The following is a 25697-nucleotide window of genomic DNA, read 5'->3' on the forward strand; positions in this document are numbered from 1 at the left end:
CATATTTCTCAACTGGCCCTATGTGGCTGCCTTAAAGGAGCAGGCCGTATATATAGTTCAGTATTCAGTACGTAGTAAGAGAGCCGCTGCTTCTTGGCTGTTGAGACTAGAGAGGGCAAGTAGATTTAGAGCAAAGTTTATAGTCTTTAAAGGTTACAGTATTTTATTTTGAAAACCCGTGCAGCTGAATCTATTTTCAACACAGCAATTAATTATAAATGAAAACATCAAATTAATATTGCATTGTGAAAAACGTTTAATTACAACTACAAACTACAAACAAACTAAAGAGCTTTAAGTAGCTATTTTTTTAGTAAAATAGTATGTGAAGAGAAAGCATCTGTTTGATTAGAATTAGGATTCAGAAACCACAACTGCAATTATCATCATTGTGGGTTCTAAATCACACACACAGTATGAAGCACAATGGCAAATTAAAAGGTCTGTGTATGTTTTTGTTCAATAGTCCAGTGCACATATGAGGGCCACTCCACGTTTGATCCAGTGTCTCTGATTGCGATCTGTAGGCAGCTCCACTGACATCACGTAGTTGGTGGAATGTCCTGTAGTGGAGAGTGTCCCTGCAAGAGCACACAGAGGAGTTCAATGGCATAAAAAAGGGTAATTAAATTGTTTGTATCTTTCCATCTCTGCACTGACTCAAGTGTTTCCAAGCAGTGTAATATGCCAGCACAAGGCGTTGGCTACATGCTGTGAGTGGAAAATACAGAGCTGCACTTTCAGAGGCTTCATGAAACAGGATACTAACTGGAGTCTATTTTGGGTGAGTAATAAAACCGCTAAAAAGGAGATGCACACAAACACTAGCACGAGCACCCCAACATCTAGTCACACTGGCAAACAGAGTCCACAACCTGAGCAACAGTTTCACAAGCATTGGCTAATCCATTTCCTTGACTACATTTTTTCACAGATCTCTAAAAACAATCTGTTAGTTAAGCAACTCTAACTAAACTGTTGCAATATAGATCAATCCCATCATGCTCATATACTGTGACTGTGTGTACTTACCAGCACGTGTCAGTGTCTTGTAGATGGGACAGACATAGACCCCAGAGGTGGGAGTTTTGCGGTTGGACATGGGGATAAGCCAGATGACGGCCATTTCCGTGTAGAGTTCCTTGGGCCTGGACTCTGTGAGCTGACCTGCCCCATTATCCCAGCGAGCCCCCTCCAGGAATAGACCCTGGATGTAGCAGCCTGCGTTTGGTTTCTCTGTTATTTCTGACACTGACTTCTCTATTACCTGAGAGAGGAAGTAGTACAAAAGAGATGGGGAAGAAACAGGTTCATAGTTAATAGAAACCATTAAAAAATTAAATTTCAAAGAAATTCTAATAAGAACAAATTACTGTATACATTAACATTCAAACAGACATTATTCAATTCTGTTTGTGTTACACAAGTATACAGTGTTAAACTTGAGAGAAATATGAGTTCATATCTTTTCACTTCTGAGGTAGAAATAGTGGCAGTGACACATACTGACAGACATTACAGCTTACTCTCTGACCTCAAAGTCAAATCCAATTGTGTCGATTGAGGTGCTGTAGCGACGGGCGTAATTCTGGAGGGTTCCAGTGAGAAAGGCCTGTGGGAAAAAGAAGCCACTAATCCAGAAGACAGGTGGAATGCCATTATAGATCCATCCCTGCAGGAAACTGATCCTCTGAAGCAGGTCTGACACCCAGGAGGCCAGAGGCTTCAGAGATGGGTAGGCCTGGAGGGAGAGCGATATGCAGCCAGTCAAAGAGTTATGTATTCTTAGAAAGCAGAGCCTGGAATTATTAGAGCAGGACAGAAATGTCACAAAAAGTTAATCTGATATGTTGCACACAGAAATCACTCCCAATTGTCAAATGTCCAAGAGTAAAACTGCACAGAGTAAAACATGGATGGATGCCAGAATTTTAGTTCAGTTTGAGGCATATGTGTGTTGAGTAAGTGCGTGTGTGTCAGGGTTTCTCTTTAAAATTAGCCAGGGTGAGCCACTATGCCTACAGAACAGCTAAATATAGAGATACATAAACATATGAGAAGGTAACTGTTTAAAAATAAGAGGAGAATGTAATAATATAAACATCCCATTTTGTGATGAATCTTTGCTATTAATCAACATACATTCAGAGGCTGTGACATGCATCTGACCAGTGGTTCCTGGTATCGATAAGAAAGGTCAGCGGGGTAATAACTGGTATGTGTCTGTGTGTCTTGCCTTGGCTTTCCACATATCAGGCACCACATTGTTGAACAGGCTGTTGGCCATAAGCTCCAGTTCTGATGACATCACCACTAAACCCTTCAGAGCCTTGACAATATCACTGAGACTCTGAGAGATGACCGCAAGCAGCTTGTTATATCTGAAAGACATGAAACATACAAGGACCAGTTACTGAAGTACTAATAATTTAAACTGAACTAGTCTGAGGTTATAGTTATGAATGGATCCTAGTCGTTTATTAGTTTTCCATTAAACAAACACAAGAACAATTGCAACACTTGTGTTTATTCATTTGATCAAGTTGTGCAAAGACAAATACATAGCAATTAAAAGTCATAAAGGGGAGAAAAAACATAAAATAAGTATTTATAGAGTTTAAAGAGGGAGTGACTGATGTTCGTAGTGAAATAAATTTTCAGCCTGTTGTTGATTTCTAAGTATTGATTTCTAAAATTAATCCTTGATTAGCACAAGGACAAGCTGTACAACAAACTTGATCAAAATTCATTCACAGACACACAAACTAATAACCTAAAAAAATGTTGGCCACCAAAGACATAAGGACAACATCATATAATGGGAAAAAATCAAAATGCTTTTATTACACCATAGTATAAAAGGGAACATGCCTGAGCCTGATTTGACTGTTGATCACTACCAATGACTGAACTAATACTGTCAGGAGATTCCTGTTTTACTAAACTCACTTTAGACAAGTTGCTGACATCACAAGCTACAGCATCTCACACACAGCCAACTATTACAGTATGATTACAAAACTATATCATTGTGGTTACTGGCTGCGATTTTTAAAAGGGTACAATTTCAGCAACTGGTTTCCAATAGAAATATTACATTACTGGTTTCACATTTCATTTCTTTTTTTTTTTTTCCTCAAAATTGAAATAAATTTTACATTTCTACTGGGCAGAATCACTGATCTACTCTGATTATCTGACCTGAGGCTTTAAGTGCAGCACAGATAAGAGTTTCCCTCTCTGATCTCAAAGAAATGCGGACATTTATCCTCCTACGAGAGGAGAATTATATTTAAATATTTCAAATGCGTGTACATGGGATTCATCCTGCAGATCCCAGTACGGCATATTACTGGCCCAAAAATATGTTTTTTTTTACGATAAACAGTGATTATCTGAATTTACCTTCATTTGGTCACATCTTTCTAGTCCCAATTCAACAAGTGTAGGATAAGATAAGATATACTTTATTGTCCCCAGGTATAAATTTGACTTGGGAAGCAACAGAGAAGAGTGACTTGTTATTACATCAAGGAGACCTGTAGTGTGGTTTGCAGTGTGATCTTCTGCGTAATGTTACCTGATGACCTCCTGGATGAGCACTGTGTTCATGGATTCTTCATAAAGGACTGGGTACTTTTCCATCAGTTCCTGGACGCTGAAAGGCCGTGGGATCTTTTCAGCAATGCCTGCCACTATCTCCTCCACTATCTACAGTACAGGAAGAGGTGGATCACAGATGAAACTTACCAAGTCACATCTTCAGTTCAGGCATTCAGAAAAAGAATTGTGTTCAACTCTTTACACATCACAACTACATTTCTGACACGCCACTCAAAATTTTTCTGTTAAGTATGTTTACCTAAAAGTTTAATTAATGGAAAAAGTAACTGTCCCACAGCTTGTATTTAATTAATATACATGCAGATAACATTAGTACTAATAAAGACAACATAAGTGCAAAGGAAATCAAATCTATTAACATCTGTACCTCCTCTTGACTTTTTCCGCCAGCAGATGCAGCTCGAGGCTGCAGACGAACCACGGCTCCAAGCAGGGCAAAGGTCTCATTCTGGGCAAAGCTGATGTTCGCGTTGTCATGGAGACCAAAAATCTCAGGTGTATCGTTGATGGGCAAACCACGAATGTATGCCAAGTAACCCTAGGGTCAGAGTTGCCATGACAACTGGTCATTCGATGACTGTGACCAACTGTCATCAATTAATTTGATAGTCAGCAGTTCACAAGTTGCTGAGCTCTGATTTATATGTAGCACTTAAAATAGTCATTCAAGAGATGTTAAAAAAATCCAGGTGCTGCCTGGACTCAACATGTGCACCTCCTGTGTAACTGCAGATGAGTATAATTATCTTTTTTGCACCATGACATATACTTACAGACTCACTTCTTAAATTTCCTTGTTTGTAAAATGCAGCAAGAACAGAGAGAAAGGTTTTTGTTATTGGGAACTCATTAGAGAACAAACTCACACAAACTCATAAAAGTAGGGTATTTCTGATTTGTCTTCTTTTTTTGTTTTAGATGACAATACATGAGGTAGGACAAATAACTGACGTAGTTCTGTCATATGGTCATCAATACACTGACACCAATAAAATGAAAACATGTCAGACAGAGTTGGTTCACCCAGTCTTGGTGAAATCTTAAATGCAGTGAACAAATATTGCATATGATTGTTTTTTGGATATTAAGCAGTTATCATCCTGTTTTAGTATTATGTTGTTTAGTTGCAAAGATATCATCACGTTTGATGACTTAATTATATATGACTGCCTTGCAGTGTATCACCGACTGAGGAGTCGCTGTTACATATACTGAGCAGTGAGTTAGACCTTCCATTCTCAACTCTACACAACATACAGCTGTGGAGTATACAAACAGATGCAGACAAAGGTCAAGTCTAAGGCACTACTCTTATCATGATCTTTTAAATGCTGTCTATTTCCTAGAATCTAACCTTGATATCCAGATTTGTGTCTATCTGCCGGTAGACTCCAGACGAAGAGTAGACATGATCATCAATAAGAACAGCGGGACAATAGAAAACCTCCAGCACACTGAGCAGACATCGTCTGTCCCAATCATCTGTCACACGGCCGCCATAATTTATCTCCCCTGCGGTGTATTTTAGCACCTGCAAAGGTAGAGGACAAAAAGAGGAGACAGACAGATGAACACAAACACAGTGTCTGACCAAGAAAAAACACTCCTTGTTTGTCATTAAAGGGTCTGTTTTTCTCTAGGCTTATACCTTAACCATCCATGATGATAAGGAACATTTCACAGTGAAATAGCAACAGACATGAGTAATGCACAACAGGTTTTGGGGACTAAGGAGACAGGAGCAGACTGATAAACAGCCACAAAGAGGAAAGACGAACAACAGGAGAATGAAAAAACAAGAGAAAAGATGAAAATATGGCTTTGGAACTACTGCTCTTAACAGGAATTTCAATACAGACACAAGCCTCCTCTCCCCCACCTTGTATGGGATGTCCTGGTACTCATCCAGGAACATTTTGAGTTGGCTGATGCAGATGTTTAGGTCTCCGTCTGTGAACTCGTAGGGAATATTGAAACCCAAAGGGCCAAACTTCCTTCGCTCCAAAGCAATTCCATGGAACAGACACAGAGACAGGAGCAAAGACTTGAAGTTTGTTATCTGTAGAAGAAAGAGGAGGAGGCAAATGTAAGGACACAACACGCAACTAGTAGATGTTTTCAAAGAAAACTGAGTTGAAGAGGCAGATTTTCAAATCAAAAGTAAATAATAAAGGAGTTAATATAAAGAGTGGCAACAAACTCAGTGTGCAGCTGAGTAAGGAAGACACAGACCTTGGTGGAAGAGGAGATGAAATCATTAGTAAGCCTCAAGTAGGTTTTCTGTAGGTTGGCCTTGATCCCCCTGGGAGGCTCAATTGTCATCTTGGAACCATTTTGGAGAATGGACACTGGGAACCTGTTGCTTGGAAGACTTGTGAGCCACAGGCGGAAGTCCTTGTGCACCTGTGGAGAAAGTTGGACATGTGGTACCCATATGGTAAATGAAGTAATTAGAACTGTCCAAGTCATAGGAAAGCTCTATGTGTGTGACTAGTTTGTGTTCATGCTTTTTTGTGTGTGCCTATGTTCTGACCTTTACTGGATTGATGTTTTCGATGAGTCTCTCCAATGTTGGCATCCAGCTGGGAGCCAGGTGACAGTTCTGGAAAAAGACCCACTGACCTCTTTCCATGGCAGCGTGCATCATAGTCTCAGCCCAGGGGCCCTGAATCAAACAAACAACAGCAGAAGGAAGGACAGATGTGACAACAACAACAAGAGTTGTGCCAAAAACAGCAAGCTTAACATGAGACTTTCATTTAAGAGACAACATTTCAATTTCTAAAAAGTCTGGCACTCAGTTCAATATAAACAGAAATTGAGGACAGGGTGAGGCAAGAGCCCAGCATTAGCCACGATAACTCACATAATTTCAAGTAATGTGATAAACATATGCTGATACCAACTGAACAGCCACCTGGGGATTACATTGCTGGGAGAATGTTTGGCTGGTTACCAGGTTTCAGGTTTGTGGACGATGTATCTGGATTTATCTTAAAACCTGCACATGAGGTATTTAAGGTTGTTTTGTGAGCTCGATTGCAGTGTCTTGGAATCTAGCATCTGTTAAAGTAGTATGGTACATTGTCCCGATCAGAAATAGAGAAAACAATTAGCACTGAGGTGGCCATTCTTAACAAGACAAATTAGAATGGCCTAGTTCTGTGAGAAAGTGATTTATAGTGGCTTTCCCCAGAGTCAGAGGAAGGGCACAAAGAGAGAAAATTCCCAGGTATTCCTGTGGCCCTGACCTGGCCCTGGCCCAGAGAGATGGCACTCATTTTCTTGGAGAATTGCATGACGTCAGCAAACTTGTAGAGGTCAGCAGCAGGGTCAGTGCCAGGGGAAAGCACAAAAATGAGAGAGGTGGAGGGGGATGACTCTGCAAACACCACAGACAGGTCTGACGTCTGTGGAAAGATGGAGAGAGAAGGGCCGATAAGCGTCATAACTGAGAAAAACTGCGGCCACATATTGTTGAGAAAACAACCAGAAATCCTTTTCAGCTTATTCTGCACTCCAAACATTAATGGATGTTTGCACTGCTGCAGACCCAGCAAAAACAAATGGAGCAATTATTACCTTGTTAATATTGCCACACTAAGCCACAGTCGAGATGTAGGACAGGGTGTCTACCTGAGGTTCAATGAAGCGCTGTCCCAGCTGAGCTGAGACAAAGTCCTGCAGGCCTTGGACGAGGCAGTCAGCCCTCAGACAGCGCAGGATCAACAGCTTCTGGAATGAGTCCAGCTCTGTGTCCCACTCTTCTGGGAGGGGCTCCCTGTAGGCAAACATACACACATGCAGACCTTGTTAGACATTGACAGCTTCTGCACAGTATAAATGAAGGAAAAAGGTGTGCCTTTGTAAACAAAGAGGTTGTCAATGCATGCCTGTGAGGTTGGTTGCTGTCAAAAATTTTTTTGAAACCCTGCAGATGTTTGGCGAAGCTCTCTGCCAGTTTGCTGAAGTTGTCCAGAGCACTGAGGCCCAGGATGTCCTGCCAGGCGCGCTCTGATAGCCAGCTCACTGCGGGGTTGGTCATCTCTTGGATGGGCATCCCTCCAGATAGCAGGTAGCGCCATTCAGCCTGACACAGATTCATTAAATGTACTTGGATTAACTGAACTTGTGTATTTGAGTCTCAGGAGAAGATTAAACAGACAAGCAAACATTACATAAGAAACTGCAAACTCCCCTGTTGCTCACCTTGTCAATTTTGTTCTCATTCATCATGATGCGAGTGCAGAGAAGGAAGGCGAACATGAGTTTGTGCTTCTCAAACAAACTGCGGCACACATTGCTGTACAGGCTGAAGGTGAAAAATTCGTTGATGTTGGTGATTCTCTTTTTCACAGTGTCTGTGAGAAACATGTCAAGACAAAGTAGTCAGTGAAAAATATTTTTTATAACTGCTCTCTGCTGTCATGAGTTTTTCCGTCTGAACGGGCATAATTCTCAGTATAGTCTACCTGCTCTCTCAGAGTTGGCAATGCCAGCCATGAAGATGCCAAGGAACCACTCCAGGGAGTACTGGTACATTGGGTCGACAATGGATAGGTCTGATACGCAGAAGAAGAGGATCTGCGTGCGCACAGCCACTGGTACATACTCCAGACGGGTGGCATCAATGTCTCGCTCTGTCTTTTCTGCTGCCATCACTTTGGCCTGCCAGTAAAACCAGTTTGTGTTAGTAGAAAATCCAACAAAATTAGCTTATGGGTTAAATGACACTGTATGACAATGTATTTGAGGTTTGGGGAGGGAGATGTATATGAGAAAAAACACTTCCAAGATGTATGATGTTAGAGATTAAAGCTCTCCACTGCCTGACCTTGATTTCTCCAGCTTTGATCTTGGAGGCCCCCAATACTTGGATGAGCTCCACATTGTCCACAGGGTTTCCCTCTGTGGAGCTGAGTCGGGACAGGATCTCATCCTCAATTTCTTTCAGCTCCTGTTTCATCTGGGCGTTGCTGATGATCAGCTGGTTCTTAGCATCTTCCAGGTCTGGACGCTCCTCAGCAACCACCTGGGCCAGCAACTGGTCCTCTAGACCACTGAATACACGTAAAATGTGCTTTTACACAAACATTAATAGCAAGACTGAGAATGTAGGATTTTTCAAAACTACCTTCAGTAACATGAATTTGCATTACCATTGATTGCAAATACTTACCCCTTGTTATGGCATGCTTACCTCTTATAATATTTCAAAGATTATACTAGTGGTGTTTCACATATTTTGAATAGAGTGCATTCTCAGGTTGTACAATGAACAGATTAAAAAAAATTAAATAAAAAATTAAATCATATCCTAAGGAAAAGTTGAGTATATACAGTGCATCTGGAAAGTATTCACACCCTTTCACTTTCCCCACATTTTGTTATGTTACAGCCTTATTCCAAAATGGATTAAATTCCTTTTTTTTCTCATCAATCTACACACAATACCCCATAATGACAAAGCGAAAAAGGTTTTTTAGAAAATTTTGCAAATTTATTAAAAATAAAAAACTGAAATATCGCACGTACATAAGTATTCACACCCTTTACTCTTTACTTTGTTGAGGCACCCTTGGCAGCGATTACAGCCTCAAGTCTTCTTGGGTATGAAGCTACAAGCTTGGCACACTTGTATTTGGGGTATTTCCCCCATTCTTCTCTGCAGATCCTCTCAAGCTCTGTCAGGTTATATGGGGAGCGTCGCTGCACAGCTATTTTCAGGTCTTTCCAGAGATGTTCAATTGGGTTCAAGTCTGGGCTCTGGCTGGGCCACTCAAGAACATTCACAGACTTGTCCCGAAGTCACTCTTTCGTTGTCTTGGCTGTGTGCTTAGGTCGTTGTCCTGTTGCAAGGTAAACCTTCGCCCCAGTCTGAGGTCCTGAGCACTCTGGAGCAGGTTTTCATCAAGGATCTCTCTGTACTTTGCTCCGTTCATCTTTCCCTCGATCCTGACTAGTCTCCCAGTTCCTGCTGCTGAAAAACATCCCCAAAGCATGATGCTGCCACCACCATGCTTCACCGTAGGGATGGTATTAGCCAGGTGATGAGAGGTGCCTGGTTTCCTCCAGACGTGACACTTGGCATTCAGGCCAAAGAGTTCAAACTTGGTTTCATCAGACCAGAGACTCTTGTTTCTCATGGTCTGAGAGTCCTTTAGGTGCCTTCTGGTAAACTCCAAGCGGGCTGTCATGTGCCTTTTACTGAGTAGAGGCTTCCATTTACGAATGATGGAGACCACTGTGCTCTTCGGGACCATCAATGCTGCAGAAATTTTTTTGTACCCTTCCCCAGATCTATGCCTCGATACAATCCTGTCTCGGATGTCTACAGACAATTCCTTTGTCTTCATGGCTTGGTTTCGGCTCTGACATGCACTGTCAACAGTAGACAGGTGTGTGCCTTCCCAAATCATGTCCAATCAATTAAATTTACTACAGGTGGACTACAGTCAAGTTGTAGAAACATCTCAAGGATGATCAGTGGAAACAGGATGCACCTAAGCTCACTTTTGAGTGTCATAGCAAAGGGTGTGAATACTTATGTACATGCGATATTTCAGTTTTTCATTTTTAATAAATTTGCAAGAATTTCCAAAAAAACTTTTTTGCTTTGTCATTATGGGATATTGTGTGTAGATTGATGAGGAAAAAAAGGAATTTAATCCATTTTGGAATAAGGCTGTAACATAACAAAATGTGGGGAAAGTGAAGGGGTGTGAATACTTTCCAGATGCACTGTGTACTTAATAATTCAGTTTTCTTTAAACTTGGACTGGTTTGTTGGCAGGATTGATGGAAAAACTACAAAAGAGAGATCAAAGTTGTGAAAAAATTAATTTTTCTTTTATGTATATAAGATACATATGTGTTGAACAAAGAAAACCTGTGCACTGTCTGTCTAGCATCAAACAATTTAATTGCAATGTTACGACCTTGGCATTTGCCTGATGAAGGTCTAAGACTGAACGCACCTATGCACCTGCCTAACTGAGTAGATGAGCAAAGTTTCCTTTGATATAAGATATGTGTTACCTGGGAGACAGGGTGAAGTTAATGAGCGTGACGTTGGTAGAGACCTCAGGAGAATAGTGTGGGTTTGGCAGCTTGGTGGTGATGTACATCTTGAAGCCTTCATGGTAGGGAATGACTGAATCACCAAGCTTCAGCACTGTGCTGCCTTGCTGCTTAAATGTCTAAGAGCCATAAATGCGAGTTAAGCAGACTGGTGTGTGGTAGACATTTGCATAACAATGGCATATAAGTGATGATTTTTGATTGTGATAGACGTGTTTATTCACCTGTTGCAACAGGACAGGCTCTAGAGCAGGATCTAGCTCCTCTCCTACATTCTCTAAAAGACAGGGTTTACCAAAGCAAATGGCGTTTTCAAGACTACGTAGGAAGTCCCGGTCACTAAGCTTCATAACCTCTAACGCATTGTCCTGCTCCTGGGTGACAACAGAAGGCAAGTATGGATGAGCAGTGGATCAAATACAACTGCAGATATTGACAAGCTTTTTAAAAAAAAGTTGTGGGTGAGACTGAACTGCATTAGAACCTCTACACTGGCAAATATTGGTACTGGTGAACAAAATATCATTTTAAACTATACATGTGATGTGAAGGAAGATTAAAATCTTGATATGGCTATTTTTTCATCTTTTATCTCACTTGTACCCTCCACAGCTGTGGTCAGATCAGAAAGTGTCCTTACCATATTTTTGATCCACTTGTTGGCTTGTCCCTGAGGATCAATGAACAGAGCCCAACGCAGAGAGTACTGAGCAATCACACCATTCTCCACTGAAAGATTATCCTTGGGCAAACCTGATATCTATGCACATAGCAATGACAAAGTATGATGACAATAAAGGTAAGTGAGTAAGGTTAGTTGAAGTCTAAAAGCGTGTAAGAAACAGGTTGCGTCTGACCTGCCAGGAGCGGATCTTGACTGGATTTCCTAGGGTGTTGATCAGGTTGGGTTCTTCAGTGTGTGGAACACTTAGCTCTTTGAAACAATGCAGCCATTCCTCTGCCATGGCTACCCTGTATTCCCCCTAAATTAAAAAAAATGAACTGTCATGTAAATTATGCAATAATGCTACACTGATTAGCACAAATATATGTAAGTACAGGAATGAACAGAAAAACAGGTACACACTAGTGCAAACCTACTGAAAATTAATATTATGATTCTAATATTTTTAATAATACTAAACAATTATGTTTAAATTTTATGATTGTGATAGGTTTAATTTTTAGTTATGTCTACCGGAACAACAAAATACACAAAAGTACGTTTTTGAAATTGGCAACTTTCCACTCAGAAGATATCATAATACTTAATCTTAAAAAAGTTGACTGTGATGGGAAATGTGCACATATGTAATGCAACTTTTTAATAGGTATTCACACTCACACACTCACTGAGTTACAACCCACTTACAGTGAAGGGTCCCAGGTATGCAACGTATCCTGCAGATAGAAGCACGTCACCTGCTACATTATTAACCATGTAATCCAGATGAAGCACAGTTTCCTTCCAGCGCACTTTTTCATCTGCCAGTCCGCCTATAAGCTGGAGAAAATAAATGCATCATTATGACCTACTAATATTAAAGCAGGCAAATTAGAGGTAAAGACTGAGATAAAATAAAAATGAGAATTGTTATTCTAAGACACGATCACACTGCATTGTCTTTGGCCTTGTCTTTTTAAGAGCAGATACTGCCTGTTACAGTAAATCTTCCCTATTTGTTTTCTTGTTTTCTCATTAATATGTATATATTACATATATACTACACATATACATATATATAATAAATGTGAACATGTATATCACATATTATATTTAAATGTATTGTCCATATTATATCTATTTGATATATCTATGTTTTCAATTTATGATTATATTCATCACGCATACACACCAATCAACATATATTCCCAAATATACTGTATCTAGTACTTTTACATTATGGGTTTTTGCACATACATTACATTTAAGCAAACTGGTTTAGGATAACATAGTATATATAGTTTGAAACTAACTATATGTATATTTTTTCTGTTTTCTGTATCCTGTATCTAACCACCTTTATGGTCTGTTTTCTTGACCTGCTGTAATGTTTATTTTCCCTACTGGGAAGTTTTGTCTTATCTTATCTTATCCCTCCTTCTGACCTTGTCTGCTCGGACAAGGCGGGCCTCACACAGTTGATACTTGTTGTCCAGCTCGTCTTTCTTAGCCAGACAGTCCTGGTACTTGGCCTGTAAAGTGGCAATGCCGCCCTCCACCGCTGCCAACTTGTCTTTGGCGTCATCCAGGATGAGTTGGGTCGAAGCTAAGTCCTCCTGGGCCTCCTGGAGAGCTTTCTGTACAAATACTTACATTTTTAGTGTTTAGATGACACTTAAATGAAGAAAGTTAACTTTAAATACATTGGTGTCACAAATATCTTAAACAATTAACCAAGACAATGGCTCAAACATGGATTTCAGTTTTTACCCTTTTAGGTTCCACACCCTTGGCCACAAAGTGATAGACATGCATGGCTCGCACCCACTGGCAAATGGAGGTACAAGCTTTTGAAATCTTGGCAATGGAGTCTGGCTGGAATTCTTCATTATCTATGTAGGGCTGGACTAAACTGATCACACTATCTGGGATGTTTTCCTGCAGGAATTATAAGTCACAAAAGCTGCTTTAATTACATCTCACAGATCTCAAACAGGAAATTACCAAATCAGCATCAAACCCTGAAACTGAAATGCAAAAAAAGGCAATAATTATGTTCTGAAGGGACTATGACAACATTTGCGATTCATACAACGATGTAGCAATACTGTCAGTCCATTAGATATGTGCTCTACCTTATCATACTTGAATAAGCTCTCCAGAAACTTGCCAGGGTCCTGTAACAGACCCTTTCCAGGTTCCCAGTAGTCATTGATCTTGGTGCCAGGCTTTTCTCCAGGTACCTTTTTGGGTTTGATGCCCTTCATAATGCAAACTGCTTCAATAACCAACTTCACCCCGTGGGGTGGTCGCTGCATTGCTCGCACCTGTGAAAAACATTTGGTCCCAATTAACAGGAATCATTGAATTGAAAAATAAAATTATTCAGACGTTATATTCCACTTGTAACAAATAATACATACAATTCAGTTGTATTTGAAGTATCACTATCAAAACCCCTGACCTCAGTGACGTCATTCTTATTGAGTGACTTGAGGCTGGTGAGGGCAGCATCCAGGGCTGGCAGAGCCTCATCCAAGTCTTTCTGGGCATCTGTTGCGATGGCGCCTGCAAAACGGGCTTTCTCTGAAGCTTTTGCCTCCTCTGCCTGCACTGACTTTCGGGTCTCCTCTGCAACCACTGTGTCTTTCTGTCAGCATAAAATAAACAGCACACCCAAAATCCACAGGTTGTACAATTTAGTTTTGGTTGTCAAGAAAACCTGAATATTCACTTTAGTGAACCAAAGCATCAATTATATAAGAAGTAATATCAGTGCCAGGAGAATTATGAAAAAAGGTATATATGCTATTTGTGTTGGTTTAAACTCTATTAATATTTCCTTACTTTGATTGTCTCCATGGTGACTTCAGTCTCCCTTGCAGCCTCCTCCAAAAGAGGTCTCATTGTCTCCAGTTCCTCTTGCATTTTACTCACATCCTCTGCTGTGCTAAGGAGCTAAAGGACCACAGTATAGTGTAGTTATATAAGAGTGCAAATTAATATGGACACAAATTACAAATTCATTCATGCTACTAAACATCCATATTCACACAAGTGAGGACAGATAACTGAGTAACTTAAGAGTGCAAAATACAAAGAAACACAAACACAACAAAAGATTTCTCTTATTATTTTTTTCTTCCCAGTGCCTTGCCTTGTCCAGACCAGTCTTCATGCGCTGACGAGCAGCACACAGTTCTTGCTTCTTCTGTCCAATGAGATCTGAGAAGATTTTGAGAAGTTCCAGGAAGCTCTTGGGTGTGACATAGTTGTAGCGTGAAAGCTCAACCAGGTACTGTTCACTCTTCCTGGCTACCATCTGGTGGATCTTTACACACATACTCGTCTGGAGAAGGGAATCAATAAAGACTGTGCTTAATGAAAAGTTATTTCAGTATTTTAGATTTTTTTTTATTCTAGTTTTTTCCTTTTTCCTTTTCTTTTCAGGCAGCCAGTAGTTGCTGTTTATTTAACCAAGGTATAAAAATAAATTTGAAGAAACTTAAAAGTTGCTCAAGCAGCTCAAAATATGAGTTCAGTATGACAACCAGTTAGCTTATGGAACAGGAAGTATTGTTATTTTAATTATCAATATTTGTCAATATACAGAGCTTCCTTGTTTTGGCAATGCTTTTTTTAAACATTCATACAAATGAAGCTCAATGACACACATACACACACACACACACACACACACACACACACACACACACACACACACACACACAGCATCCTCACCAGTCCCCTCATGGCTGTGGGGCTGGCTTCTAGCTGAGGCAGCTCATTAAGAAACGATGTGGCTACAGCTTGCAAAGCTTCTTCTGGCCAGGCGCTGAACCAGTCTATGGTACAGCATGTCACCAGTGAGGGAAACTGCCTCAACCGTGCGCGAAACACCTCACCCATAGGACTGCATGAGACAAAAAAAGGGGAGAGAGAATGAGCAATGGGGAAAGGAGAGATTAAAAGAAGGGTAAATCGAAGATGGAGGACAAACTTTATCCATTTATTTTCATTTTCATTCAATCAGTAAAAAAAAAAGTCACAAACCTCATGCAGAGCACATTGTGGATGTTGCTGCGAACCCTCCTGATGTAGGCAGCCATGAGGTTGGCTTTAGTTGGCTGCTGCCCCAGGTCTAGCACCACTGGCTTCATTGCTGCCAGGATGCGCTCCTGCTCGTCTGATGCATACAGGTTAGGAACATCACCAGAGTTCAAAATGTTGTTGATATCTTCCAGGAATGACTCACTCTTAATCTGGGAGATAAACACAAAGGTGAAGTAATTTAAATTTATTTAGGATTATTTCGATCAACATTTTAAATATTTTGTTTATGCTCTAAATTAGATTGATTTAAAATAATAAAAGCAACAATACAGCAGCATCACTAAAACAACACAACACAAACAGCACTACACTAGAAACATGTATGGTAGTGATGCTGTTATTACCATAAATACATGTAGAGGAGGTAAGAGTAGTAGTGCTACTGTTTACCTGTGTGTCTACAAAGAGGAAGGTTATCTGCTGGTTCTGAAGACCAGCCTTCAGCATGATGCTTTTAATATCCTCCCTCCACTCTGTTTGACCGTAGTTCTTCGACAATTCAATCTGGAAACACTCATATTCTGACCTGAATATAGACAAACACACAGTGAGGACTGTCCATCATTAAAGGTTTATACTGTTGTTTTTTTTGTTGTTTTAGCACATTAACAGTAAAATCAGTAAAAGAATTTCTTTCAGTTGACCACTTTTAAAAGCATTTTTACATTTTAAAAACAACACCATTTTGTACCCACACTATCACATAACAATAATGCTTAAAATGAAGGCAACAAAATATTGAAGTGATGTAACTGAAAGAAATGGAAACAAACAGCTGCTTGTAAATTTGTGTGTCAATCCAAAGTCTCCCTGTAGGCCTTCAAAAAAATGTCAGTATTCATTTATAGCATAAAAACATGCAAAACCAATAGTATGTTCCCTTAACAAACCAAATAACTGGAGAAAAAAACACATATGTCTCACATATGTGATGCCAGCTTAGTGAGTGACTGGCGCCCACTGCCACCCACTCCAAGCAGCAGGGCATTGCCCAGGGGCTGGCGAAGGATACGGCTGATACGGCACACATGTTCAATGGCATCCATAAAGAGCACCAGCTTCATCTTGGTGGTACTGATCTGGTTGTAGTCTTCCATGTATTCCTCCATCACTTTTGCTAACTGGATAAAATAAGGAAATGCAATATAAATTCATGTCTGAATGTCTGTTAGCTGACTGGTTTACAGGGGCAATAGCATAAGACACTAACATATTTCCAAAATAGGTCATGGCTCCACTCACCTTTTCCTTGTCTTCTATGAGGGTGTAGACTTTGTGGTCAGCTCCAGCAATCATGAAATCTCCATACAGAACAGGTTGACAAGGTACAACGTCTTCAAAGCTGCAGTCAAACCCCTGAATGCAATCTTTCAGGAGCCTGTTGAACCAGTCTCTGTCCTCAGCAGACACCAGGCGGTCCTGGAAAACCCGGCAGCTTTCGTGGTACCACAGCTGCAGCAGCTGCAATTTTTCCTAAAAACACCAAAGCAATTATACTATTATAAATATATTATATATATATATATGTATTATATATTATATATTATATATATATAATATTATACTTTTACATAGGAGATTATGAGACAAACAAAAACCCTTTCAGCCTTCTCTGCTCTCATCAAATCTTCTTCATACATCATTATCATAGGGACCCATAAAATGTTGTTCTGATGTCAGGACATACGACACACTGCTTATAGCGGCTATTGAAACTGAAAAAAAGATCTATAGTAATGTGATTATTTCAACATTAATTAGATCTGACTACCTCTATCATGCCTGCCTCAGCCATGAGGATGCCCTGGAAGACCTTGGACAGGTCTCTCAGGTTGAAGGTGTAATGAGACTTGGATGGAGTTGGAAGAAGCTGGGAGGTAATGGTGGTATAGATCCGGATAGTGGCATCTACAAGAGACTCATTCAGTGGCTGGATTGCTGGCACAGGTCCTGATGAAAAACAGCAGGATAGAGAAGTGAGAAGTGATAACACTAAAACATGAAACTCACTTAAAAAATCTATTTACTTAAGCCCTTTAAGACCATGCTTTACCAGATACAATTTTAGAGGCTTTGATCACCATTTTTGTTTTCAAATTTGCTCTATAAATGCTGTTTATGTGCTGTTTACATAAAATGAGATGAAATGACAAGCATTCAAACCATGTGTCTTTTTATAGTTTATACTATTATATTATGATTTGCAATCCTTATCTGCTTCCTTTCACTGTGTCCCTGACTTACTTCCTGGTTCCTTTTTACTCATATTTCCCTCTGAAAGATAAAAAAGATTCAGTTAAAAATTCATTTAAGTATTTTCTACCCTGCAACAACTCTCCTGCCACTAACATATGACTTCAAATTTAAACACATTAGCGACACTGTCTCACCCATCCAACTGCCTAGAATGGTGGAGAAAATCATCTTCTTGCTGGTATCATCCATTTCAGTGAAGGACAGGAAGTTGAAGTGGCGTGTGAAGCGCTGGGTGATGGGATTCCGGCCTCCACCTGGAGGTCCCATGGCACAAGCAAAATTGATGTCCACCAAATGCATGAAAGCACCTGTGGAGTAAGGGCAGGAAAAACGAAGAGGAAGCTCAATCTGATGGAATTTTCACATTTCTGATCCAAAATAAACTAAACACAAATCTTAGTCAATCAACATAAACAATTAATATTGTAGGATCAACTTTTTTTTTTTAAATGAACACAACAGAAAACAAAATATACATCAATGTTCTCACCTATCTGCTTCCTGTCATACCAGCCTCCATGGTCCATCCACTGCCGCAGCAGTTCAATAGGAGGCTGGGCACCGTAGGTCTCCAACATTGGCATGTTTAGATCATCAATGAAAAAGATAAAGTGCTTCCCTATTGGAGGCCCAAACACACCCTTCCGCCTGACACACAGGTACATGCATCATTCAAATGGTGAGTAACAAATATATTGCTGTATTGTAAATAATATGTAGTTGGACTTATCATAGTAGATGAGGTATACCTTTTGTCTAGTTTGCTGTCGATGTAATCTTGAGTCTGGTTGGCTGAGGTGCGGGCAGAGAACATGAGGAAGTTTGTGATGTATTCAGAAGGCATGTTCTTGAGCAGCTTGTCTGACATAGTCAGAGTCTTTCCTGTGCCAGTTGGCCCAATACAGAGCACCTGGATCACAAACACACACAAATATAAATCTAGTCTAATGGTATCTTTTCAAGTAAATGAAGGCACATTTATTTCAAACAAAAGTATTTGTAGACAGATGTGTGAAGATTAACTACAATCAAAGTACTCACAGGTTTCTTATTGGTTAACAACATATCCATCAGGAAGGACATTCTCATTGTGTCAGCAGTAGGAATGATGATGTCAGCATAATTTGTCTCTGGAGTGATTACAACACTCTTTGCGTATTTCATCCAGCTGACCCACTGGACCTAGAGTACAGGCAAAAATGATGAATGGTTTAACAGAAAAAATGTATCTGAGTCTTAGCTGCTGCTGCATACATAATCTGTATGTTTAACCATCATCTGTTTACTTTTCTTTCCTCATCTTCGTCATCATCCTCCAAGTTACTGATCCCTGCATCATCAAGCCTGTAGTCATATACAAGGCCCTCCTCTGGAAAACATAATTTAATCTGAAGGACAAATACATTTATGTTAATTAAAATACACCTCTGTCTAGAAATAATCTAGCAATTAATACTCATTACATTTGAAATAATTTGGTATTGGGATGCTAAAGCAGAGATTGTGATCTGACCTTCTCCTCTGCCATCTTGTTCTTGAGCCAAGCACTGAAGCGCTGGCAGCTGGCTGCGTCTCCTGTGGCTCCTACACTCCATACCAGAGAAAAAAAAAACCAGGGCTCGATCAGCTCGTTCAGGCAGTCCAGGTTCTTTTGAGGTAGTGGCCTTTCATCCTATAAGACAATTATCGATTGATGAGGGGACATAGAACAAGCGATACAAAACATAGGACACAGAGCTGAAACTTCTATCAGTTTTTTTGTTTGTTTAAACAGCATATTTGCACATTCATCAATATATTCCTGTATTGTGGAAAAGCAAAACTGCACACACACCTCTTTAAAGTCAAAGGGATGGAAGAAGCAGTCCATTAGTTTAAGCAGGCTACAGGCAAGGTTGCTGTCAAGGGACACAATGACCTCCTTTACTGATGTGCGGACAAATGTGATGGAGTCCTGTGTAAAAGTATGCAAAAATAAAAAAGAAAGCAGTACTTTTTATGCACATTTTTATCCCATCATAATCTATGAAAATGAAAAGTCCTTAAGATTCCCTGCAGGTCTCTCTGTTACGTCTTCCCTCTCACCTGCAGAAATCTGGCAAATAGGGAGTTGAGCTGCTTCGTGTATGGTTTCAAGACTTGAGGGACCTGCTTCAGCCAGCACTCTGTAAAAGGGATGAGGCCCAAAATACTGGGCTCTAGGTAGACCATACCACAGCGAGAAACTGTGGCTGGGGAAGCCACGGCCAAGTCCTGCACCTCAAACATCATGGTCATCACCTGCATGAGGAAGACATAAAACATCTGAATGCACATGGGGCAGAAGGCAACACACCAGCTAAAAACCCAAGACTTTAAAAACTTAACCTTACATCAGTGAGCTTAATGATTTCCCCAGAGCTAAGGCACAGTTTTTTGTTGTCATCCAGCACAGTGTTCATGTTCTCAATCCACACAGCATCCACTGGCCCATCAAACATGTACCATTTTTTCTCTTTGTCCATAGATGCTGCTCCGCCACGTATAAGTGATGAGAGGATACCATCTGTCCTATAGGAGTGCAGAAAAAGGCAAAGTGGGTCTGTACAATAATGTCTGTGTCTTTCTTATTTGTTCTGTATTTTCTGTGGAACAAAGCATTTCTTACCACTCGTGTGTGAGCAAGTCATACTCCCCATAGAGCTGTCCCATGGTGATAGATTTGGGATTGAGGACATATGTGTGAACTGGCTCATACACACCACCACTCACAGAGGGCTGGCCCTTCAGAGCTGTTATTGCCGCGCCTAGTATCTCATAACACTAAAACATGCAACAGCAATACTTAAATGCTGGACTCTACACTGCAAAAATCATCTTAGTGAATAAAACTGTGAACACTATAGCAACATGTAAAAGACTCACCTTGGTTTTACCAGATCCAGAGGGTCCCACCAACATCAGGCCATGTCTCACCACAGTAGTCTCATACAGCTGAATACACTTACTAATATACCCTGCAATGACAACAATATGGTCATCTACTAATTCAGTAATACAGGCAACAGCATATCTGAAAAGAAACAATAAGAACACTAACCATCCACATCTTTGAGGTTCTTTTTGGTGCAAACATTGCGCATTGACTCTTCGAGTGTGCCATAGTTGATTGGCTCCTGTTTTGTCTTAGGGAAAAGATCGGACACAATACCGTGGAAGAGCTTCAAGTCGTCCTGTAAAAACTTTGGTACATTGACATCTTGAATGGCTCGCAGACAGATCAGCTCCTGGGAGACAGTGAGATTGCAGAAGAATAAGATATTAATGGAACCAGAGGAGTTTTTCAAATGCTATACAATAACTGTTGTGTTTTCTCATACTTTACTTCCATCAAAAACAAAAGAGGCATTTCTAACCTCATTCATGTTAGGATTTTCTCTCTTCAGGTTTCCAGCTGCTGAAATCACAGTCTTCACAGCTCTCATACCAAAATCATAATGATCCTTCAGATAAACAAGAGCAAAAGCCAGCATATCTTTATATCTTTGTTATTCTTATATACATACACATACATTTAAACTAATTCTAATTCTGATGTTCTCTGGATCCTTACAGTACCTGAGAGCTGAGCTGTTCAGAGGAGAGCTTGAAAGTGGTGGTGATCTTCTTGGAGAGGACTTTGGCATCACTGAAGCCAAAGGAGTACAAGGAGATCTCAGCTATCATTGCATAGTTGGGAACCATCATGGCCACAGGACGAAACAGGGCCTGTAGAAGATCAAATGTAATTTGTTGAACCCCATCTGCTTATCATCAGTGTTATACAGTTACTTATGATTCAATTATCATTTCAAACCTTAAGATTGTCAGGTAGTTCTGTGCGTCCAGCGTAACCAGGATTCATAGTGATGAATACAGCACAAGAAGGGACAAGAGGGATCTCTGACCCCTCAAACATAAACCGCTCTGCCTAAAAGCGCAACATACAAAATTAATTAACGTACAAAATTATTTTAGAGAAACATAGTACTGCCTCTTTCCAGTATGTGGTTGACCTGCACATTTTCTTTATTGGTTTACAGTATAATGTCTTAAAAAAATGTAATGAGATAATGGTATATTTTGTACATAAAATATTCTTTAATTCAACTAATGTAAAAACTAGTAATGCATAATATTGAACTTATTACTAATATCACAGATAGTTTACTTGTCATTTTTGCTGACATGTATGAGCAGCATTTGTCATTTTATAGAAATACAGCCATGTGTGATAATTCAGATATGTATGACATACTAATTTATTAATACCACTGATTGATTTTACATTACACTGTAAAGTAATGCCTCCAAGTCTGTGTAGTGGCCCCAGGATGTGATATTTATTCAGTGATTATACTTTAATCAAATATATGAAATATGCAAAATCTACTTCAGCATAATATCTTTGTTCTTTCTTGAAATACAAAACAAAAAATGATCTATTCACACAAAATAAATAAAAAACTCACTGTAACTGTGCACAGTACTTGTAACACTCAAGTAAAGTAGGTGGATTAGTACTGTAGGTGCCACTGTGTGAATTTCTAGTGAATCAGTTTCTCACCCTTTGCTGTTGGGCCTTTTGTATAGTGGTGATCTGTTGTGCCACGACAGATAGCACCTCCACATCAATACGATTAAACTCATCAAAGCATGCCCAAGCACCGGAGCTACAGAATGGAAGACCGATAAGAAATTCCAGAGTATGATTGATTGCAACATTTAATAGTAAAACTGACAATCCATTACACTTAAAGGTAACTGCCTCTAACCTTGCCAGTCCTTTGAGGAACTTGCCCATAGCAATGAAGTCCAGCTGATCAGAGCAATTGAAAACCACTGTTTGGATGGCAAGAGCCTTTCCCAGGTCTTTAGTGGTTTCTGTCTTTCCTGTCCCTGCTGGACCTGCTGGAGCTCCTCCAAACTTCAGGTGCAGCGCTCCTGTCAGGGTCAGGTAGCATCTGAAAGACCCAAAAAGCAGTATATTCAAAGGATGGGATTCAGTCAAAAACAGTGGACAACTTATTATTATTCCTAACAGCTCGGTGCCTACCTGTCAGTGAGCTGTGTGATGACTAGGCGTCCAGAGTTACCTAGGTACTCATATCCATACAAGAACTCTGCATTCACAGCACGGATGTACAAGTCATCTTTTGCCCAGTAGTACCTACAAACAATCAGTACTGTCACTCATTTCAGCGCACACAATATTTAAGAATAGTAATATGCAGTGATCTCCAAGGTCAGGATCAGTGACAGAAGTAACAGTGACAGGAGTAAAAAGACAAAAAAACAGAACAAAACAAGCAGTTAACCTGAGCTGGCTGATCCATTCAAAGTCATTGATGCTTGAGACCTTCTGCTCCACCAGCTTGGCTGCTACATCCTTAGCATGGACCTCTATGACGATGAGGGCTGACAGCACAGCTCGCTGCATCATAGAGAGACCTTGTCTCACTAGCTGCACCAAGTCACCCAGCTGCAAAAATGAAAAACAAAATGTTAACATATTCTGTAATGTGCAAATTGTTCAGTGCAAGTGTGAACATAAAATAGTAGCATTTTTTTCATTAATTTTAGATATTAAATGTTATTCAGTTTAATATTTGTCCGTCTAATACCAAGTCCACACCTGTGTCTGTAGTTGGGGGTAAAGGTGGTCAGCCAAGTCTCCCCGCTCCAAAGCCTCAGACACCTCAGCAGTCCAGAAGACCTGACAGCCTGCTATCACCACTTGACCAGGCCATGATAACACCCACTCTACACGAGGATGCTGAGGGGTCAAGAGGACACACAAAGATCTTACAACAGCTGGACACCTTAAAAATGCTTCAACTGAAATAAAAAACAACCTATAAGAGTAGAAAACACATCATAACTGAAAGTCAAGACTGCAGACCTCAGGGTAGGCTTTGAGTGAGCGGTCAATGTTATCCCTCAACGTGGCCTTCATAGACTTCTCCACATTCCTCAGCCAGTCTTCCACATTTCCAGTTGGCCACACTGGCAGGAACAGCTTCACCTCCTCCCCTTCTCCAGAGTACATATGTGTGATCTGTAGATCTGACTGGAATTGAAGCTGAGAACCAACAAATGTTTCAGTCATGTGGTATGGATGTTATGTTATGTCAGTGGTCTATAAGCAAAGTAATTGTAAAGAAACAACCAGGCAAAACAAACCTGTGCAATGTTCTCGAAACATTTGCGCAGGTGTGGTTGAACAGCATTGGGATCTTTGGTCTGGGAGAGAATCTCCAGGAGCTCATCATCTGACAGGAAGTAAAACCTACAAACAAATACTCACTGTATATTACATCACACAGTGTGTGTGTTTCAGATTTTTGTTTGTTTTCTTTCATGGTAGCATATAGGAGTTTGTTTGGCCTCTCACTGTTGGTGACAGGGGTTACAGCATATGAAAAAGTGACTTAATAGTGAACTTTGTGTAGAATCAAAACACTGACAAATTATATTATTAATACCATCAGAAACTGAATGCTATAAGTGTTTTCAGGACACTTTCACTGGTTTACCTGGGGAAGGAGCCTCGTTTTGTCTCCAAGTACTCACTGAGACCCTTCTGCACGTGCTCCAAAAGTGCATTGCACTCCTTAAGTTTGTCCAGTAGACGAGCATCTGGACACAGCTTAATCACCTAGAAGTAAACACAAAAACACACATAAGTGGTAAACAAACATATCATTATTATCTGTTCTAAGCTCTTTCCTTGAATAAGAAGTGTGGAAGCACTGACGATTCGATTGTTAAAGGCACTTTTCATGACTCTTTTCCATATTTGCTCCATGTGCTGGTATCTTTTTCCCTCCACAGGCAGCTGCTGGTTGATATCATCGGAGCTGAAGATGGGCTCCAGGTAGAGCCAGGAGCGCTGGCATGTCAGCCACTCCTCCAGCACATCCTGCAAGCACCAGAAGAGGGCAGTAGCACAACACAGCACAACATAAGTCACTGCATGATAATGTTAGAATGTGTGTGCACGTGTACGTGAGTTTACTTGAGTCATTCTGAGCTTGCTCTCCCAGGTGTTGATGCGGTCCTCAAAGGCTTTCTTGAAGGGAGAGAAGGACATGCTCTGCGTCATGACAATGTGGTCATCCAGCAACTGGGATGCTTCATCTGGGCTCTTCAGAATGTAGGTGCCTGTCTCCTTGTAGGGCAGCACATCAAAAACTACTGTTGTCCACTCTTGCTCCATCTTTTCCAGCGCCTGGGTGAGACGGTGTGAAACAAAGGTAGCAAACACCATTTGTATTGGAGATATTCACACACTCACACTGTATCAGCAAAGTTAAGTGGAGTCGCATTGAACTAAAAAAACATCAGTCACCTTGCTTCTATTTCATCATTTTGTAGGTGTAGAACTCCACTGAAGTGCTCCTGTTGTGGAAATTGCATCTAAACTTCTACATTCTGTTCAGGCAGAGGTTAAAAATAAGGCCAGGTGCTGTATGTACCCAGGTGTGCTTAGCCAACAATGCTATTTACACCCGGGGTGGATACTGAACATTGCTATCTGCATGTGGCTATTTACACCCAGGTTTTAGGCTCTCCTGGACCACTTCACTGAGTCACATGGGAGAAGTTCTAGCAGAAAGTCTTTCTAACACATGGTTAATGTTGTGAAAGGGTCTATATTAAACCAAACCATGATCTTTTCCTAAACTTAACCATGTAGTTTTGTTTCCCAAACTGAACTAAACTGCGACTGAAAACTAAATATAATAATAAAAATAAGATAACAGCAAAAAAAAACACAAGGCGCTTAGATAGCCATTCCATACAGGCGTAAATAGCTTAAAAGCTATGGTGTGACTACTTTCACCCAGGTGCACATAGACACAAAAATAAGCTGCCCAAATCCTGTCCAAACTTTTCACAGCAACACTCTATTCATCACAAACCCTTTACGAAACACACA

At 40.3% G+C, this 25697-nt stretch overlaps 1 protein-coding gene across 1 annotated transcript in view; it reads right to left on the reverse strand.

Annotated features, from left to right (window-relative positions):
- Window positions 1–261: 261 nt before the first annotated feature.
- LOC111221524 (dynein heavy chain 1, axonemal-like) overlaps window positions 262–25697 on the reverse strand; it is a 31870-nt gene continuing 6434 nt past the window's right edge. Inside the window, 59 exon segments of the mRNA XM_022744952.1 lie at window positions 262–581; window positions 1033–1267; window positions 1535–1741; window positions 2261–2381; window positions 3581–3711; window positions 3992–4162; window positions 4979–5155; window positions 5504–5683; window positions 6158–6289; window positions 6876–7034; window positions 7261–7359; window positions 7434–7508; window positions 7511–7714; window positions 7834–7985; window positions 8097–8292; window positions 8459–8684; window positions 10663–10823; window positions 10929–11078; window positions 11345–11464; window positions 11562–11687; window positions 12077–12208; window positions 12814–13005; window positions 13139–13306; window positions 13504–13695; window positions 13833–14018; window positions 14216–14326; window positions 14526–14717; window positions 15110–15281; window positions 15422–15630; window positions 15872–16007; window positions 16406–16602; window positions 16724–16954; window positions 17253–17431; window positions 17726–17755; window positions 17872–18045; window positions 18228–18385; window positions 18487–18647; window positions 18779–18919; window positions 19024–19125; window positions 19251–19409; window positions 19572–19691; window positions 19823–20017; window positions 20110–20287; window positions 20385–20539; window positions 20642–20733; window positions 20817–21003; window positions 21133–21219; window positions 21335–21484; window positions 21573–21686; window positions 22323–22428; window positions 22531–22719; window positions 22812–22925; window positions 23074–23237; window positions 23391–23559; window positions 23638–23837; window positions 23939–24044; window positions 24292–24413; window positions 24513–24677; window positions 24774–24986. Of these exon segments, the coding sequence (XP_022600673.1) occupies window positions 460–581; window positions 1033–1267; window positions 1535–1741; window positions 2261–2381; window positions 3581–3711; window positions 3992–4162; window positions 4979–5155; window positions 5504–5683; window positions 6158–6289; window positions 6876–7034; window positions 7261–7359; window positions 7434–7508; window positions 7511–7714; window positions 7834–7985; window positions 8097–8292; window positions 8459–8684; window positions 10663–10823; window positions 10929–11078; window positions 11345–11464; window positions 11562–11687; window positions 12077–12208; window positions 12814–13005; window positions 13139–13306; window positions 13504–13695; window positions 13833–14018; window positions 14216–14326; window positions 14526–14717; window positions 15110–15281; window positions 15422–15630; window positions 15872–16007; window positions 16406–16602; window positions 16724–16954; window positions 17253–17431; window positions 17726–17755; window positions 17872–18045; window positions 18228–18385; window positions 18487–18647; window positions 18779–18919; window positions 19024–19125; window positions 19251–19409; window positions 19572–19691; window positions 19823–20017; window positions 20110–20287; window positions 20385–20539; window positions 20642–20733; window positions 20817–21003; window positions 21133–21219; window positions 21335–21484; window positions 21573–21686; window positions 22323–22428; window positions 22531–22719; window positions 22812–22925; window positions 23074–23237; window positions 23391–23559; window positions 23638–23837; window positions 23939–24044; window positions 24292–24413; window positions 24513–24677; window positions 24774–24986 (9192 nt within the window). The 3' untranslated portion in view covers window positions 262–459.

Source organism: Seriola dumerili, unplaced genomic scaffold, assembly GCF_002260705.1.
Source record: "Seriola dumerili isolate Sdu_G_001 unplaced genomic scaffold, Sdu_1.0 BDQW01000088.1, whole genome shotgun sequence".
NCBI lineage: Eukaryota > Metazoa > Chordata > Actinopteri > Carangiformes > Carangidae > Seriola > Seriola dumerili.